This window comes from Dysidea avara, chromosome 4 (assembly GCF_963678975.1).
Source record: "Dysidea avara chromosome 4, odDysAvar1.4, whole genome shotgun sequence".
Lineage (NCBI taxonomy): Eukaryota > Metazoa > Porifera > Demospongiae > Dictyoceratida > Dysideidae > Dysidea > Dysidea avara.
In genome coordinates, this window is record NC_089275.1 from 12,954,871 (window position 1) to 12,974,614 (window position 19,744).

Here is a 19,744-nt window from a genome sequence, read left to right on the forward strand (position 1 = left end):
TTTTTGCTAGTCTATTATGCTTGAAATTATGCCAGCATAATGGCTCAAGCCTAGCCTACAAATACGGACATATTTTAGAAACCTTTCATGCTTTTAACTCTCTAAAGTTGCAAGCAGTTGTATGAATGCAGCATAAAGATGAGCTTTGTGTGACTCAAAATAGGCTATGAATGTACAGTAACTAGCAAATGACAAAGAAAATTACAACATGCAAAATAATCCACACTATACACACTACATTTACAGTGGTCTCACATTGGCTCTGTGGTCAAATATCACTGTTGATGATATTCTTAAATACAGAAATTTCTCCTTGGTAAACTTGGTGACATTATTTTTGGCCTCTTCTATCATGTATGAAACTGCACTGACAGGAATAAACCATTCAAACACTACAGAGGAGAATGGAGATGCTTTAGAAAATGGAGAAATCACATAAGGCTCCACTCCACAATGTTGTGAAATGAACTGTTTCAACTCATCATACTCCTCCTTTGTGATGTCTGAGAATATTTTATCAACAATTGCGATCATTTTGTCATATCCTTTTGGAAAAGTACCACCCTTTTGTGAAACCTGTTCACATATTTGTTGGAGTTTAAACTGACCGTACACTTTAGAATCAAACAATTGTAGTAAATTTAAACATTTTTCTGAATTTATTCTTTTCATAAGTACAGTCAACATGGAGTGATCATCCCATCTGTAGCAGTGACGTAGTCTAAATGCCAAAAGTGTATCAATGTCATTACAAGCATGTATGTCTTCAATTTCACTATCACTAAACATCCTAACACCAGATTTGTCCTTCACTGTTAGTGTAGTTGACATGATTTTCAATGATTTCAAGCTATTAATTTCACATTTTTTCAACTCTTCTAAAATTTGTTCTAGAAGTATACCAAACTCTGCACTAGCAGCAGTGCATACCATATTTGAGATTTCTGCATCTGTCTTCTTGCGAGCAATTGACATACCTAAAGAATCCATAACAATCAATTAACATGAAGCACTATTATCACAATTATACTGTAAGGTGTTTATGTAGGCCAGCGTTGAAACCGGTCACTACTGCTGACCCGGATGACCCACTGACCCGGATAGCAATCCGGGTCAGACCCAGATTTGACCCAGATGTGACCCGGATTAATTAAATCCGAGGCGTGCGATAAGAGCTATGTTTCAGGTAGTCTTGAGCAAGTAAGACTACATTTTCAGTATTCAATTCATGTTGAGTAAATGAGTAGTTATGTGATAACTAAGCCGGTAAGTTTATAATTTAAAATCAATCAGTGAGTTTGGTTCCACGTAGCTACTGGTCACAAACAACCCATGGTGAAGAGACCACCGCGACAGTATTACTGCAATCCTACATCAGTTAAACTGGCAAACTCTACAAGATCGACGTATAAATAAGACTAACCCTTCATTTCTCACCAATAGTTTTTGCCATACATTTTTTTACTTCATGATAACATTTATTTTTAGATGAATAGAAACAGCTTTAATAATAACATACATTTTTATTGGATCAGTAACCTCTAAGCAAACTTTAGAAATAAAAATTTCCTTATAAGGATCTAGTACAACAAGGCATTGATATATATTCTTATATATTCCCGCATCTACGTCACGACAGTATTTTCTTTGTAAACCATCATACAATAATCTTTTGTGCTGAATTTTTTTCTGCTTGTCCCTGAATGGTGTAGCTACCCAGCAAACTTGTAAAAGTTGTAAATAAACAAAGTGAAATTATTGTGATAAATTCTTACACATTTATTTCCCCCTTTTTGCAAATTTAATTACATCATACTTCTAATTAGATTATTCAATCACCATCCCATTTACACCACTAGTGCATAATTATGTAGAGAAGTGCTGCTAAAAAATTGGTGATGATACCTGCAACTATACAAGAGTTATAAGGTTTAAAGCAAGGAGTGTAATTGTTTGGTTAAAGGAATGTGGGAAATGAAGGGCTAATCCTTCTATTCAAATTAGTAAATAATCTACTTATTGTTCCACACCACTACTTGCCGTCTCCAGCCTTTCCAAACTCTAGAGCTAACCATCAATTAAAATTTTCTCGCTACCAATCAAGAACAGAAATCTATCGAAACTCCTTTTCCCCCAAGACCACCATTGAATGGAATTCCTTACCCTATCCTGATCTTCATGAGATTGGCACAGATACCATTTAAGTCGTACTTATTTACTTAATAATGTAATTGAACATTAGCGTGTTACCCCTAAAGGTTTTGCTAATCAATAAATAAATAAATAATAAATACTGTGAGTTTACAGACAGCAATTGGGTGTGGCTTTGTGCATACCTAGTGTTACAATTTCCTAATATATTAAAGTCGGTGTGACTCACAAAAGTAGTTATCCTGCTGCAAGACTAGACTATATACAACTCGTACAATAATTGATTAGTGGGCTTGGCTCCACATAAGCTTGCAGACAGTAACGGACACAGTTTCATGTTACAGACTGCAGTTATTAATAAATGGGCATGCCTGAGCATATGTTTGTAATGCGATAAATGGGTGTGGCTCATGAAAGAACTATGCGACTAGCATTTATAAGTTTCCACACTGTCAAACGAACAATTTCGTTTCTCACATGATCCAATCTGGGTCAGACCCGGATAATTTGTAAACCAAGTCGGACCCAGATGACCAGGAGTAAATGTGACCCGGTTGACCCAGATGACTCAATCTGGTTTCAATGCTAATGTAGGCTGTTGAATAGGGAAGAAGTCCACTCATATGGTATGCCACAATGACAACAAATCAGGCTTTATAAAAGTAATGTAGTGTGCCTATCCATGAAAAACTCTACCTTGCACTATTACCTATTTTTGAGGTATATATATCTCAGAAAAAGCATCAATCAATTATTTAGCCAGCTAGCCTAAGGAGTTTCACTTCTTCTAAAGGCTAATTCATAACAATATCAGAATTGTTGTGTCTAACTGGCATGCTGTACCAGTTGAACCAATACTGTCAAGGCACAATGAAGGTAATACAGTGTATGAGAGTTCTATTAGCAGAAAAATTTAAGCATATAAGTTCCTATTACATACTACCCATAATACATGATTTTGATAGTTTTATGAACTCAACTTGTTGACTTAATAGCAAAAGTACAGAACTATCAAACAGCATGACAATATGTATCAAGACACATGGTAGTGTGTCGCGTGGCCCAAGAAGCTGGCGTACAACACCGTGAGTATATTGACAGGAAGAAGAAAACGCAATTTTCTACTTGCGCAGCTAGGGTTACCAATATGAAAAATTGATATCTTCAAAAAAATTTGCTAACTGCTGCTATATGTTGGACCAACTCTCACTTGAATACAGCTGCTGTGGTAATAAATTCTATCCTCTTCTTGGGGTGGAAATTGATCGAAATGAGTAAAAATCATGAGATTATGAGCTGTAACTCCCGGAAACGATGACCTTTTTTACAATACTGTACCTCAACCTTCCTATGTGAGCAAATCTTCATCAAAAAATATTGGTGGTTTGATTGGTGAAGCATGATTGCCATTGCAGCATCATTTAGGCAGGATTTTGAGGTCCAAAAACAGGGTTTTTGTCCATGAAGACCAAATGAATGATAGCCAAAACTTCCTCACACCACAGTAGTAGTCACCCATCAACAAAGAAGTCACACACCAACTGCGGTTTAATTCTGAGACTGTTAACCATCTGGGTGAGGCCAATATTGGGCAACAATTTCCCAAAATGGTACCCTTTTCCCATCACTTGCTCTTTCAACTACTTAAAACCCGAATTCTTGGCGTAAAACAACTCTTACACTACATACATACAACAAATTGCCAAGAGCTTTGAGACCTTCATCATTAGAAACTGTAAAAATATATTAATAAGCATTTATTCTAATAAGTTTATGGTCACATGATTTCATCCTTATGGTGACTTAACTACCCTTGATCTCGCACTTGATATCTTTTCTAGTGGTTTCAACAGAATATCTTACATGATTTAGGTATACAGTACTATTTAGTCATAACCATACTCTATCACGTGGGTCTGAGTCATTAGAATAAACGCCTATTAATTTTTTTTTTACAGTTTGTAACGACGAAGGTCACAAAATCCTTGGTGATACATAAGTTGTATGCATGTAGTGTAAGAGTTGTTTTACGCCAAGAATTTGGGTTTTAAGTAGTTAAAAGAGCAAGTGATGGGAAAAGGGTGCCATTTTGGGCAATTTTTGCCCAATACCGGTCTCACCCAGATGGTTAACAGTCTCAGAATTAAACCACAGTTGGTGTGTGACTTCTTTGTTGATGGGTGACTACTACTGTGGTGTGAGCAAGATTTGGATATTATTATTTTGGTCTTCGTGGATGAAAACCCATTTTTGAACCTCAAAATCCTACCTAAATGATGCAGCAATGGCAATCATGCTTCACCAATCAAACCACCAATACTTTTTGTGAAGATTTGCTCACAGTATTATAAAAAAGATCATTGTTTCCAGGGGTTACAGCTTGTAATCTCATGATTTTCACATATTTCAATCAATTTCCACCCCAAGAAGAGGATAGAATTTATCACCACTGTAGCTGTATTCTAGTGAGAGTTGGTCCAACATATAACAACAGTTAGCAAATTATTTTGAAGATGTCAATTTTTCACACTGGTATCCTACCGTAGCTCTGTGTTGCCTTAATGAAACAAGTCGATATTTGCTGTGGACATGCCTGCCAACTTCAATATTCCACACACCAAAATTGAGCGAATTCTTTCCGAGATATGCAACTTTGCTTAATTACTTTTCTTTTTTTCGTAAGTTTACAACACTGCCATAAAATGTAAACTGCATATCCGATTGCCTTGGAATTCTGTACACAGAAGGACGCATCTTAGTACCATGTTTGACTGGAATACGATAAACAGGCAAAGAGTTATTAGCGATTATTCACAAAAAATAACACCAATATGTTGTCATACCTACAGGGTAAACCGCTCATGGAAAGGAGCTGAAAATTGTCACCGTGGGTGAATAGGTTAACTATTGAACCTCAAACCTTTTGTGGTTTGAAAGAAATCAAGCTAAAAACCAGGAAGATACAACAAAAACACAACAATGTGTAACAATTATGTGATCAAGATTGGCTAATAGCTAATTCCTTTTCAACAATTTCAAATTTTTGTTTTCATTTTTCATTAACTCTTCCAAGATTTCATTGAGAAGAACACCAAACTCAACACTGGCTTGCTCAGCTGTGCTAATTGCATTTGTGTCTCCTGGATCAGATTTCCTGATAATTGTAGGAATTTTTACCAGATCTGTAACTAATAATAACATTACTTGGAATGATGTGTATAAACTGTGTCAAAGCACACGGTAGCGTGTTGTACAACTCAAGAAGTTGGCACTCCACACCATGGGTAAAGTGGCAGGAAAAAAAGCAAATAAACTACAATATAATAGTTATGTAGTGAGTGTAAGCTACTGTAATTTGCTTTATTTTCGTGCAAAATTTTTTTGTGATAAAAATTTTCGTTGTACAAATATTTTCACACCACTTATGTGAATGACTGCTCTATTAGAGTAGTTCGATCTTCCATAAAAATTTTCGTGCAAGAAAATTTCGTACAAGTGTTTGCATACGAAAATTATTTTACAACGAAAAAAAGCAAATTACGGTACTCCAAATATGGATAGTTCTGAAGTAAAGTACAGTTGCACAGTTTTATGGATTTTAATTAATATCTATGTAGAAGTCACTGTAAGATTTGTCCCTTTACATTTTGTTGTTTAGATATAATCCTCTATGGTATTTAGCACATTTGTACTTCACTTTTCAGGGGCGGTGGACATGCAGATATATTAGTGGACATCTAATCCCTACTCTTTAGTCTGTAACCATGACTGAAGTAGGGATTACATGTCCACTAGTATATCTGCAGGTGTAGGCAACTTCCCTCATTTCACAACTTTTTACTTGTTTCCCTGCTTTTTGTTCTTTGATCCCTAATCCAGCTTAAAACTCCTAATTTTCCTTCTACCTGTTTGTTTACCTTTTTAATAGGACACTTATGACTACTGAATCCACTGTAACCACATTAAAAGAAAGAATGGCGTCAGGCATTCCATGCATTAATTTTGCATCTGAATGTGCACCCCAATAATTAATTACGCACTGAAAAGTGAGGTGGCCATTATGCTTTGTTTGTAGTTATGCTCTGCTTGTTACACAGTGTTACAAATGAAGAACAGTATATGAAACTTCTCTGCAATGAATCCAGTCAATATGGAAAATGTGGGCGAAAAGCATGACACAACCAGAGGGAGGCTGTATCACGCTACTGCAAATTGACACCTTGTGTAGTCAGCGAAAAGAACTGGAACACAAAGGAGGACAAAGGTAGGTCCAAGGTACGTGAATTGTACATACTGCGGTTGGCAAAAAGGCACATCTCAGGATAAAGTGACATTGAACAGTGAAAAAAAACAAACCCGTAGCCTTATCCATTGTGGAGTTATGCTTGGCTGAAGGCATCAGTTAGTTAGTTTCAGTTAAATAGGAAATTTTTAAAATTCCATACAAACTTGTTGGAAGGGTTTGGGGGTAACTCTGAAGGAATTTCTGGGCATGGCTATGTCTAATCAGTACTGCCAAGCTGTTATGAAGGAAATTTCAGGCTGGTTTTAGGGTGATATTTTTGGGTTAGAAAGTCCAAAACTGCATGATCCTTAATATACAGTACTACCGTACTGCAGATGATGCTACTGTACTGTATGATAGCATGCAATTCTTAGATATGGACATTTCTGAGTTTTGAACATTAGTATATACCAGACTGCCTGGATAAGAGAAGTTCCACTGTACTTTAATGATCTAGCTGCAATTACCTGTGGTCCTGTAGAAAACTACACATCACAAACCATGCCGCTTAGTTGCTTACTCAAGACAAGGAAGATCAAGATACTCTAATAATGCAGTAACAGTCAGGTGTACTACCTAGTTATGATATGGCAAAACAAGGTAGCAATAATTAATTTTTCTCACTAGAACCTTATTTCATTAATTTGTATCATGCTGGTAATAATTAAAGGTGTTCATTCTCACCACAGTGATCCTTGATTTATTCTAAATGTAGGAGTATTGTACTAAAATTTAGTTGTGTTTTTAAAACTAGAAAGTTTCATTATCACCACAGTGAGTGTCAACTTTATGAAATTAAACTTAAATCTGCTACTTCTGTATTTGCTGTGTGCATACTGTACATGTAGCAAGTGCACGATCAAGATATTTTAATAGTACAGTCACCCTATTAGAGAATTCAGCTACTAAGATAAATTACTCTCTGAGCCTTCAACTATGTTACAAGTCATCCTCTAGAGAGTTCATTGTAGTGTTGATCAGACATGCATAATAGATGATTACAATAATAGTACAGATCACGTACATGTACATAATCTAAATAATACTATATAGATCATGTATGCAATAGTGTATGTACATAGTGCAAGTCCGTTATAGTCAGTTACACCACATCTCCCTTTCTTAAGCTGCTGCCTTACTCTTTCAGGTAGCTGCATAGCAGTGCCATTCATTGATTGAGCAACAAGATATTGATGGTCTGGGCTGGAGCTCCCAGTAGTTGAGGATTCTTGATTGTCCAGCACAACATTTAAGTGTGTTCGGTTTCTCCACATTTCCCCATATGGGGTGTCAACACTGTACTGTATGACTGAGAAACATCTGCTTGTCCTATCATGGTCCAGTAAATGTTGGTCCCGATGTGATATAAACTTCAGTGTTAGGAATGGGTGGTAAAGGATGAGAGCAGTGTCTTTATTATAGTATGTTTCCTGCTGTTGCTTGAACTGATTATTCATGTCTCAAAATGTTATAAGATGTGTCCATGTACAGGTAGGCTGTAGTTGTTCAGTAGTTATTGGCAGGGTATTTTTAAGGTGTCTCCCCATAAGCAACTCAGCAGGTGATAAATTGCACCACGGGATTAGGGCATTGCAATATGTTAGCAAGACCATCTGAATGTCTCAGCAGAGTTTGTATGGCTTGTTCGACGTGTCCATTGTTCTGAGGAAATAACAGACTACTGGTTATGTGAAGTTACAGGACTTTGCAAATGCAGTAACTCAAACGGTAGGTACTAAGGTACACTGTCACTCATGTCAGTCTCTGGTATTCCGTAATGAGAAATAACTTATCTCAAGGCATCTATGACCACTTCGGATGTAGTGGTTTTCAGTTTGATCACCTAAATAAATCTAGAAAAATAATCAACAATCATCAGATAACAATCTTCTGCCATGGATGGTCTGGTAACTGAGATGGAATAAGAGGTTGTTGCATGGAGCTAATTCTCTTATTTCAGAGAAAGGTCCTTGTTTGGTCAATTATTCTTACAGTAGGATATAAGGGTAGTACAGGCTGGGTCAGAGCTCAGTCTTTGGGTCACTATTATATTGCACCTGTACTTTTGATGATGCAGAATGATCTGTCAGTGTGTCTAAAAAGGCAGTGTCAATGTGGCTCTCTTGAGACAATACTTAAACATTCTTAGACAAACAGCACTGGTTATAATGTCCTTTTTGCAATGTCAGGTGTAGGTGGCATCCTTGGTAGGACATCTGTCACAGAAATGTGTGTATGTCTCTGCTGTGCTGCTGTCTACGCATGGCCAAGGTTTCTTTGAATTACAGCTGCTGAATTACAAACTGTCGAGTTCACTTCTGGATGAATCAGTGCCTCTTTCAGTGTATACAAGTTGCTGGGCTTGGACAGCTTTGTGTTGGCAGATTGTGCATTTAATGTTATTTAGAATCTAGCCATTCAGAAAGATGGCAATTATGAATTCCGATGACAAGTCTATTGTGAATCATCTCTCCATTGAGTAATTGCAGAATTCTACCAGGTTATAGGGTGTGATATTCTGCTGATTCACTATCCAGTTAAATGCAATGATTAAAATAAATCCTCTTAAAAATCACATTTTTTGCCACCTTGGAGAACTAGTTGAAGTTCATATTACTGTTTTGTACACTTTCTGTTCATCACTGGCAATATTAGTAGATACTAGCAGTTTCTTTGCCAATACAATAGTGGTGTGCGCTCAATTGTTTTGGATATGCTTCCTCTGTGGCCCAGAAGCAACACGAAACTAATCAAAAAGTGTTGTTTCCATCACGGCCAGTTTTTGGGAGTCTTAAAGCTCAAAGAATCTAGCAGTTGGAAATGGATTTGTGCCATGAGTTCATTCTCTACACTGTCACCATGTAGTGGCAATCAGATATTCGTATTAGATGATTACAATAATAGTACAGATCACGTGCACATACAAAATACAGATCATATATACAATAGCATGTATGCATAGTGCGAGTCAGTTATGGTTACAGTAGTCACACCACGTTCATCTACACAGCAAGTCGTTCTATAGAGAGTTCAGCTACATAACAAGTTAACCTGTAGAGAGTTCAGCTACAATTATGTCATCCTATAGAGAGTATTATTTAGTTACAAACAAGTCTGTAGAGCATTCAGATACATACAAAGACACTCTATAGAAATGCATCTACAAATATCAACCTGTTGAGAACTTTGTTTAGATACAAGTCACTAAGTAAATAGCTTAGGTACACACACATATGTACTGCAGCCACAGAGGTATTAAATTAAAGTATTTATAATTAAAATTTTGGGCAGTGTATTTTACTTACTAATAACAAGAGTTCATAATAATATATATATTATGAACTCTTGCTAATAATCAGAGTTGATCTCAGTATTGTAGCATAGGCTCCCCTAGGCCTGCTAATAAAAATAAGTTTTGAAGAAGTTCCTAGATAATAACTAGCTTATAACAACTCCCTTAAGTGGTTCCAACTTCAAGCATAGCCTATCAGCAGTTGCATTAGCATCTTGTTCAAATAATGTTTCGATAGCTTAATGTTTAAGATTGTAGTGTGGCTACAATAAGTGTGGCAGTCATACAGTGATTATTTCAGAGTGGAAGAAATTTAAGGAAATGATGCATAATGTACATAATGCATTCTAGCACTTTATGTTGATAAAGACTAAGAACTCTATAATATCTATTTACTATCGAGTGCGCCTGACTGTTTTATTTGAGTAATGACTGCAGCATTAGAGTAATTGCATGGCTGTGCTATTAGAGCAGCTGACTACTGTATTTGATCGTGAATTCCACCACGACCATCTCAAAACCCATGCCAGAGTGGCATTAAAAAGATCAACCATGTTATTATAGTAAATGTATACGTAGTTTAATGCACTTGGTTGCTATAGTCTGCAAACTATAGTTTCACCTCTTTGTAAACTGATTTCAGACACGTGCCTTATTTTCAGAAATGGTTTCAGTCAAAACCAATGTAACTCCCTGTATCCACAACCGTTATCTTATTAAGTGTTTGAGTGGTCTATTCAGAGCATCATGTTTTCATCACGGTGAAGTGAGGTTGGCTTTACACTGTCTGTAGCTATTGGTGAAGATTATCAGGGGAACTACTTGAGGCATAGTAATAGGGAACTACTTGTGAGACAATTGTATAACGAAAGTAATCAATTATCAACCGATGTCTATTATCAGCCAACACAATGTCTATTATTATCCTATAGAATCCGGATTAAAATACGGAACTTCAGAACAATATGAAGCCTCATGCTGCTTTGTTTTGTTCTTCTACCAGCTAAAATCAACTTCTATTACATTGGTCTGTTGGTTAATGACAAGTGGCTTGTGTATAGCTTCGTTTTGTTATGCCAGTCTGTTATTCTTGGCATGAAAATGATGCTTGTAGCATACTTAACTTTATCCGTGTTGTTTCTTTTGTTCTAGTCCACACTGAACCTTACACAAGATGTTCAAGCTAAGAAGAGACAGGCTGAAATTGTTTTAAAGTCTCTAGTCATTCTCTGTGCCAGAATAATCATGCTTACAGGTAGAATAATGCTTGTTCACAATTGCATGTGTGTGTTTACAAGATAGTCATCACATATTTGACTTGGAATTCGTGTCTTGTGGACTGTTAAAGGTAGTTTTAATCATCATTGATTAGTGGCTGTACAATGACAGCCATTATAAATTGTTTATGTGGACAAAAAAGATGGAAAGATGTCTTGTGGTAGCTATAAGTGATGACTAATGGAGCTGCCTAGCTCTTAAAGCAAGGTGAATCACACCAAAGTCTTGTGAGGCTACCTACATCCTGTAGAAAACAGGAGAATTGGCCACATAAGCAATGGTCAGAGTGTTTACAAATAAAAATACACTTGCTTTCAGACATAATCGACTGACATAATATACATTGTATTTAAAAGCTTGGAGCCTTGTAACCAGCTGTCAAGTGTTGAACATGTTACACTGCACATGAACAAGTGGATAAGACACCCATCACATTGGATAGAAGTTGTCAGTTATTGTTTACGTATGAAGAGCTTGTATGTCATTGGATAGATTGCTGGATAACAGGAAACAAACTAGCTAAAGCTGAGCCCAGTGGCACCAAGATTATTCTGCTGACCTTTGTTATATCATTGATGAAGCAATTGTCCTATTTAATTCATTTGGTATTGTGTTTAAAGTGTTAAAATACTTGAGTGATTGTTTTATTAGAAATTTGATTTGAGTATATTTCGAAAGTCATGCATAAGACTTACTTAAAATTTTGGTGGAATTACAATTAGCATTGGTAGACTATTTTGTACTATTGGCAGGATTTGGTTTTGAATTGTGTGTAGATGCCAATTGAAATACTTCAAATAGGATGATAATTGATGTACACAAGTTATTGAGTGGCCGATAAATAATGTCTACCGACGATAATTGATGCCTTATACTACTGCCTGCTGCTGACGAATGCTACTGCCTTGAATGCTGGTACATTGTGTGCATCTAAAGTATTAAATTGCCTATCGCTGGGTATAAAAAGTTTGTGTACATCTTGTTCTAAATGAGATTCCTGTAGGTTGGTACACAGATAGGCCAATAATTGATTGCTTACGCCAAGAGATTACTTGAGATGTGATAGGGGATCACTATCGTGGCATGACAAATCACAACCATCAATCAAATATATGAGGGGTTGTCATCAACTATCAATATAATTTTTAAATCTAACTTCTAATTAATTTGTTTACTGAATTTGGCTATACTTATGTGGTCCTATAAGAACATTCAATTAGTTTAATGCATTAAGATCATGTATTCAACACAAGTTATTAATGAACTGCTTGCTTTCTGACATTCTGCTGAACTTTAGAATACATAGCTTTTAGTCGATAACCTTATAAATTTACAGATGCATAACTGTCACACTCTTTTGCACAGCTCAGCTGTTTTGGATTATCATAATTTTGTAACTGCATAAGAACGTATATAGGCCCTAAAAGCTGGCCTGCAACTAGCTTCCTTTAACTATTGGTCTTTTACAATTCCAATGGCGGATTCAGGATGGATCATTTGGGGCAAATTCCCCCCCCCCCCTGCCCCACCCCCTCTGTAGAACAGCCATACTGAGCTACTTCTGGTAGATATATGTACTATACACTTTGTCAAATCAAAATCAATTTATATAACTAATGAAACTGTATATTACCACCATTTATTACAAACTAGGGGTGCAACAATATAATCAATATATTGATATATTGCAATATTTTCTATCACAATACAATACAATATGTGTGATGAAACATATCGATATATTGCGTATTGAAATATATTGCTGTGTTACAATATATTGCATAATATTGCAGGGTTGTAATGGGCTGTGGCTTGTGGGCAATTAGCCTATTCAGCTGCCACTCTCCTAGAGGGTGGGCATCAAAGCCACTAGAATGTAATTGTGGATATTTTAGAAGCCACATGTCCTAAACAAACAGTACTGGTTGCTGCCTACTTGCACTGTAATACCTATTTAATAACTGTTGGCCATTATAAACAGTTTTTGACTGGTGGGTGTACACCACATGACCCTAATGCTATCTGTTGTATCTTGTGAAGCTTAAATCCATGAGTTATTTACACAAGTATAGCACTTCAACATCACCAAAGGCCGTAATCCAAATGTTGCAACACAGCAATATATTGCAATATTTTTTAAGGCAATACACAATGAGGTATTTACTCGTATCGTTGCATCCCTATTACAAACTCATCTGAAACCATGCAATGTTAAAGCAGCTGTCACCCAACACATTGTACATACTAAGTGCCTCTAAAATAATTATCGTGTTGTTGGTGTCTAAGATTTAATAGCCTTTTAAAGACTTCACAACCATCTGCAAAGGCAATAATGACAATAATCAACCTACTTAGGAGTATTCACTGCTGCTTAAAGAAATAACAAGAGTGTCTGCTCTTACCCACCATTGTACCCCTCTCCTTGCCAGCTCCTGGATCTGCCCCTGAATTCTACAGGTGAATAATAGACCCAGGAATATTTATGTATGTGACTGGTATATTGTAGCTACTTTGCTACTGCTGCTGTTGTTGTTTTGGTTACTGTTGCTTTAGCTGCTTTAACCATTGCTTTAGTTGCTGCTTTACTGCTATTTTAGCTGCTGCTGCTGCTGCTGCTGCTGCTGCTGCTGCTGCTGCTGCCGCCGCCGCCGCTGCTGCTGCTGTTGCTACTGCTGCTGCTGGTTGCAGCTACTTTAACCATTGCTTTAGTTGCTGCTTTACTGCTATTTTAGCTGCTGCTGCTGATGCTGCTGCTGCTGCTGCTGATGCTGCTGCTGCTGCTGCTGGTTGCAGCTACTTTTTGTTGCTTTGGCTACAATATAACTGCTGTTTAAGTTGCTGACTGCTGCTGATTTATTGTAGCTGCTAGTGCTGCTTTACTTGCAGCTGCTACTTCTGTGTCTGCAACTGGTTTGGTTATTACTTTTTGTACGTCTTTATAGGTATTCTACTACAAGTGAAAAACAGAATAGACAACATCAATCTTGAAGTATGCTAATAACTTCATAGAGTAATTGCAAAAAAGTTCCATTATATATTCTTTCACAAGTGCTACATCAGTTTGGCTTTTGTGTAGTAACTCCTTAAATGTTACTTGAATTTCCATTCTATATTAAACAGTATTATCAACAGTACAGTAGTACTGTTTAGTAGGGTTGCCCTCTAAAGTGACACTTGCTGCTAAATATGTGTGTATAAAAACCATCATAGAAATATCATACAGGACAAAAATCACCATTAACCCTTAAACCTGCAAACGCCTCACAGTGTGCAAAATAACTTTTCAGACATGTGATGACATACTGTCAGAATGATGTGAAAATTGAGTGGACATCAAGTGATTTGACCGGAAATTTTAAACTTTTGTTGTTTCTCCTTTTCTGTGTTTCTACCAACTTAGATGTTTGCCTCTGCCAAACATTGGGGCCACCATGTACTGTAGAACTGATTACTGCTCAACCACTTACTGACACTGATGCTGCAGTATTTTAAAGGGTAGCTATTGGTCACATAAAAGCTTCTATGGAATCAATTCAGTTACAAGGGCTTCTGTAGGAAAGGAGTCATAAGGAATTCTGTCAAGGCCTTCTATACTTGCTTTAATTATGTGGTCAAACTTTGTTTATGTTGCCATGGTTTAGAATGTAATTGTAATGGTTTTATCCTTAATTCAGTGTATGAATATAAGAGATGTATGGATATCTTCTCCATTCTAGCTTAAAAACTGGTTGCACAGGTGATCATGAATACCACAAGTAGAAGTCTTAATGACAATCTGTAATGCTGAAATGCTGTCTATGTGCATTCCTTCCTCATAACACTGCTAACTCAGCAATCTAAATACATACAAGGCACATTTATCTATTGTGCCTGTCAGTTACAAGCATATACCAGCCATTCGTTTGTGGCCCTGCTTCATGCCTGCTGACACCTTTCAACTCCTGGGTAATCGGTTTCACCTGTATACTGGTGTTGTTTGGTAGCCATATATTGTCATGTAGTATACATTCATAGTTGCCATTGTGCATACACATGGTGTTATTTAATTAGAACTACTGAATATGGTGGATGAATTGTACCATTGTGACATGACTCCCAATGTGGGGTGGGCAGTCATATAATCTTTGAATTCCTTGGTGCCGGGTTAGAATAGGCACCTAGAAAGGTAATCCGCCTTGTCTATCATGAACAGTTGTTGCCATTTGTTTGATTTTAGAGATTTCATCCATTGATCACTATGATGTGTTAGAGTCAGAGTTGATAAGTGACAGAACTACACAGACAAAAGGTAAGATTGACATGTACTGTATTTATTAAAGACAGCTGCTGTGCACATGACACCCTCTGAGCCCTCAACAAGTCTGCCACAAGAAATTAATTCTAATGGCGCTACACTTTCTTCATCTTCCATGTCCACTACATGCAGGTGTTTTATAATCACCACATCCATATGGGTAGCTATCACTTGTTTAGTTTTGTAATACCACTCCTTGACTAGTCCCAGTACTGCCAAATAATTTTCCTCTGACAACACAAGCCCTTGTATGGTACCGGTTGCTGGTCTGTCCAACAAAGCTTTCAGGTAATTGAATTTGTCAATCAATGAAAGATCAGGATTCTTATGAATGGTGCTGTCCAAAGCTGTCCCAAATAGCTCTGAACTTTGTGATGTCTCCAGAAAACTTTGTTAGTTGGAGCTTTGGAAGCTTAGGCTTTGCTCAAGCAACTTTCGCTACTGCTACACACTTATCTAATGACAAAATATGTTTAGTCTCACTGACAAGGCCATGCAAATCTGAGCTGTATTGATAAGATTAGTATACACTTAAGAGGACTAGGTTCACTAGGAACTGCAACAGGCCAGTATGGCAGTGTATTGGCTCCTGTTATTATGGCTAAATTGCCACATGATGTGTGACTCCAGATTGCCAGAGTCATATTTAGAACATAGATGAATTGTTGCAAATTATTAAAGGTGAGGTTGAAGCAATAGAAATGTACTGAAGGCATAAAGATGAGTGATAAGAAACTTGAGAACTACCCCCCACTTCTGCTTTTCCGGCTAGAGGCGGTAGCTCCAGTGACCGAATATGTGTTCATTGTAAGACTGACCATTATTCTGCTAGCTGTCATAAGGTAAGTGAGGTATCTAAATATATAGAGTAACTGAAGAAAGAAGGTAGATGCTTCCTCTGTCTTGTGATTGGGCACCATGTCAGTGAGTGTGTTACAAACAGGCATTGTAGAAGGCATGGGAAAAGGGCACCATCGGTCATTGTGCAAAACAGGGTCTACTCGTACTGACAAGAATATAAGACACCTCCACAGATAGTGATACCACCATGAATAATGTCTTGTTAATTCTGTCAAAGAGAGTGACCACTCCATTTCCAATTTGATCATCATGCAGTACAATAGTACTGTATAGTAAGGGAGACAAAGGTGTGGGCGTGATCCATGAAAATACATCAAGCCAAAATCATTTTCGCAAATCCTTCACGGCCACTTAACAGTATTGATCGGGTATAATCAAGCCCAAACATGTCTTCAGAACGACCTGAAGCTTTTCGACCTGGTGCTATGAATTTATTTTATTATTTTTTTGCAAATTTTCTACTGCCTCACTACCTACCTGCCTGCCTGATGTGTTCAGTCAAGCGTAGCAGAAAATTGGCTACAGCTACAGCCTTACTTCTTTCACGAAAATGCTTCAAATTTCATGGAGATGAAACCTTTAGTATTTTAAATATCCTACAGTGTATGCGCTATTGTCTTACTGATTTTCCTTAGATCCTTCTATACTGTGGTCATTGCTCATCAGTAGGGCTTCCATAATCATACCGGTACCAATGGCGGATTCATGATGGGGAATTTGAGGCAAATGCCCCCCCCTCACCTTGTGGAAGAGCCAGCCATATACTTGTGAAGTAAAATACTAAACTTGATGTCAGGCCAAGATCAGTTTAGCTATACAACTCATGAAAATATGCACATTTCCCTGACCGCTTATTACAATTTCACCTGAAACCATGTCAAACTAGCTGTTAAATTGTTACCCAGCACTTCCGTGCGTACTAAGCGCCTCTAAAAGTAATTATCGTGTTGCTTTTGTTTAAGACGTTTGAAGCCTTCAACAGCTTTTAAGACTTCACAACCATCTTCAAGGGCCAAAATGGCTAAAATCATTATTGAGACACTACTAAGAGGTGATTATTTGCTGCTTCAAAAATGCAGCAACTAGCAAGAGAATCTGGATCTCTACAACTTAGCCTGTTTGTGCCCCTCCCCTTGCTGGCTCCTAGATCCGCCCCTGGGTACATTATACAGTAATATATTGGAATGCATGTGTTATCGCGCCAAACTTTTAGAATACGTTTGTGATTTGACGTTTGGGTTATACAGGACCTATCGTATGCCGTCGACGTGTAAGACATCTTGTTTAGTATTAGTGTGTTTGTTGTTAGCAAAGTTAAGCGGATAGGTTTAACTGCTTGCATTTCTAAACACATTTCTTTGCGACTAACCCATTCTCCGCTCAGTTACAGTATTAGTCTTGCTAAACCCTGTTGTTACATAATTGTGTATGAAAAATACGGCGAACTATATAGCAATGTGTAAGTCAATAAATATAGTTTATTTAGTAACAATGTTAAACCGAGTCGGGTCATCCAGGTCCTGCTTTACAGATTATTTGGGTCTGACCCCACATGCTAAATTAAATGTGTCATAGCATAGCTCTGCTTCTTTTGTGAGCCACGCCCACTAGCGTAAATTACTGTCTGTAGACATATGGTAGCCTTGATTACTGTCTGTAGAAATATGGTAGCCACGCCCATTCATCAGTCCATAGGTATGCACAAATCCATGTCCATTATTGTGTGCAGGCTTATGTAGAGCCACTTCCACTGATCAGTTGTTATTGTATGAGTCATAATCTAGTATAATCGTGCTGTGATTAACTCTTTTAAAATATTGTGACTAGTTTTGTGAAAAGCATGCTATTTAGTGGTCACAAGCTTGCAAAAAAACTTCACAAACAAGTATAAGTAGGAATTTTAAATTAGAGTAGGGACAGTGTGTATAGTGCTGGAATAAAAAGTACTGAAACAAGCTGGATCGGAGCAGTACGTAATGTCCAAATACTGTAAAACAATAAGAAGTGAATATCCCTACTGTGCTACACTCAATGCACAGTAGAGATATTCACTTCTTATTGTTTTACAGTATTTGGACATTACGTACTACTCCGATCCAGCTTGTTTCAGTACTTTTTATTGCAGTAATATACACTGTCCCTACTCTAATTTAAAATTCCTAATTTTTCCTTATACTTGTAGAAGGACAAGTAGTAGAGTCACTCAATCATGGTGCTGACTTTACTGGAGAATTGCAAAGTTTTTGGGACAAAGAAGCCATTTGCATCACAGAGATGGGTGCTGACCCTGAGAAGAGCTCATGCTTTACTGAAATAACTTATGATTGGAGCATGGGTCATTACAGAGTAAGGTTGCTGTGGAAGTCTGATTGTAGACCATTGTAAAGTGGTTACGATATGTGTTTAACTAGACTGCGTCAGTTGCAGTTAAGGCTTAAAAGAGATGGTTCCTTGCTTAATTGATTTGCTTCTTGATTGGCTTCTAACTGATATCTCTACTATGTGACTTGTTTCTAGCTGATCTCTCTACAGGGTGATTTGTTTCTAGCTGATCTTTCTTCACTATGACTTCTTTCTGTCTGATCTCTCTAAGAGTGACTTGAAAAGTAGCTGAAATATTTGCTTGTTTCTAGCTGGTCTCTGTACAGAGTGATTTGTTTCTAACTGATCTCTCTACTGAGAGATCTGCTTATAGCTGATATCTCTACTGTATGACTTGTTTATAGCTGATCTCTCTACATGGCACTGAACTCTCTGCAGGGTGACTTGTTTCTAGTTGATCTTTCTATACAGTAACTTGTTTCTACCAAATCTCTTTTGTCTAGCTGATCTTTCCACAGGGCGACTTGTTTTTAGCTCTACAAGGTGATTTGTTTCCAGTTGATCTCTCTACAGGATCATTACGTAGCTGATCTTTCTACTGGGAGACTTGTTTCTAACTAACTCCTCTACAAGGTAACTTGTTTCCAGCTGAACTCTCCACAGGATGACTTTAAATATAGTTGAATTCTCTTCAGGGTGGCTGGTTTCTAGCTGATCTTTTCACACAGTGACTTGTTTCTAGCCAATTTCTCTACAGGGTGACACTCTACAGAATGACTCAATGTATCAGTAGTTTAACTCTTTGCAGGGTGACATGATCTCTCTACAAGATGACTTTATTGTAGTTGAGTTGTTATTATTAGAGAGGCTTATAATTGAGTAAATTTCTCTGCAGGACATAGTTGAATGCTTTAATAGAGTAATTTTTATTTCTTAGCAGACCACTTTATCAGGGTGACTGCTCTATTAGAGTATCTGGATCTCGCACTTGCTACACCGAGTTGGATTTTGTGTTATAACTATGTTGCTTTACATCTGATTCTTCTATAAAGTTAAAGGTCCTTTCTAAGATGATTACTCCATCTGTACAACAATTTTCTAAGCATTACTCCAAGCAGTTTATCTGGCAAATAGTCGTTATTTTAAAAGCTAATCTCCATTGCATTGTTGTTGCACATTATTGATTTTTTCATTTTATCTATGTGGTTTTTAGCTTGATTTCTTTCAAACCACAAAAGCTTTGAGGTTCAATAGTTAACTT

General features: G+C 37.2%; 2 protein-coding genes across 2 annotated transcripts in view; one reads left to right on the forward strand and one right to left on the reverse strand.

The window, feature by feature from the left end:
- Positions 1-19,744, forward strand: part of LOC136253064 (long-chain-fatty-acid--CoA ligase ACSBG2-like) — a 205,277-nt gene that overhangs the window by 128,624 nt on the left and 56,909 nt on the right. The gene's annotated exons all lie outside the window — the stretch shown is intronic.
- LOC136253057 (uncharacterized) overlaps positions 1-19,744 on the reverse strand; it is a 126,767-nt gene that overhangs the window by 63,019 nt on the left and 44,004 nt on the right. Inside the window, exon 4 of the mRNA XM_066045647.1 lies at positions 256-977. Within this exon, the coding sequence (XP_065901719.1) occupies positions 256-977 (722 nt within the window). The remainder of the gene's footprint in view (positions 1-255; positions 978-19,744) is intronic.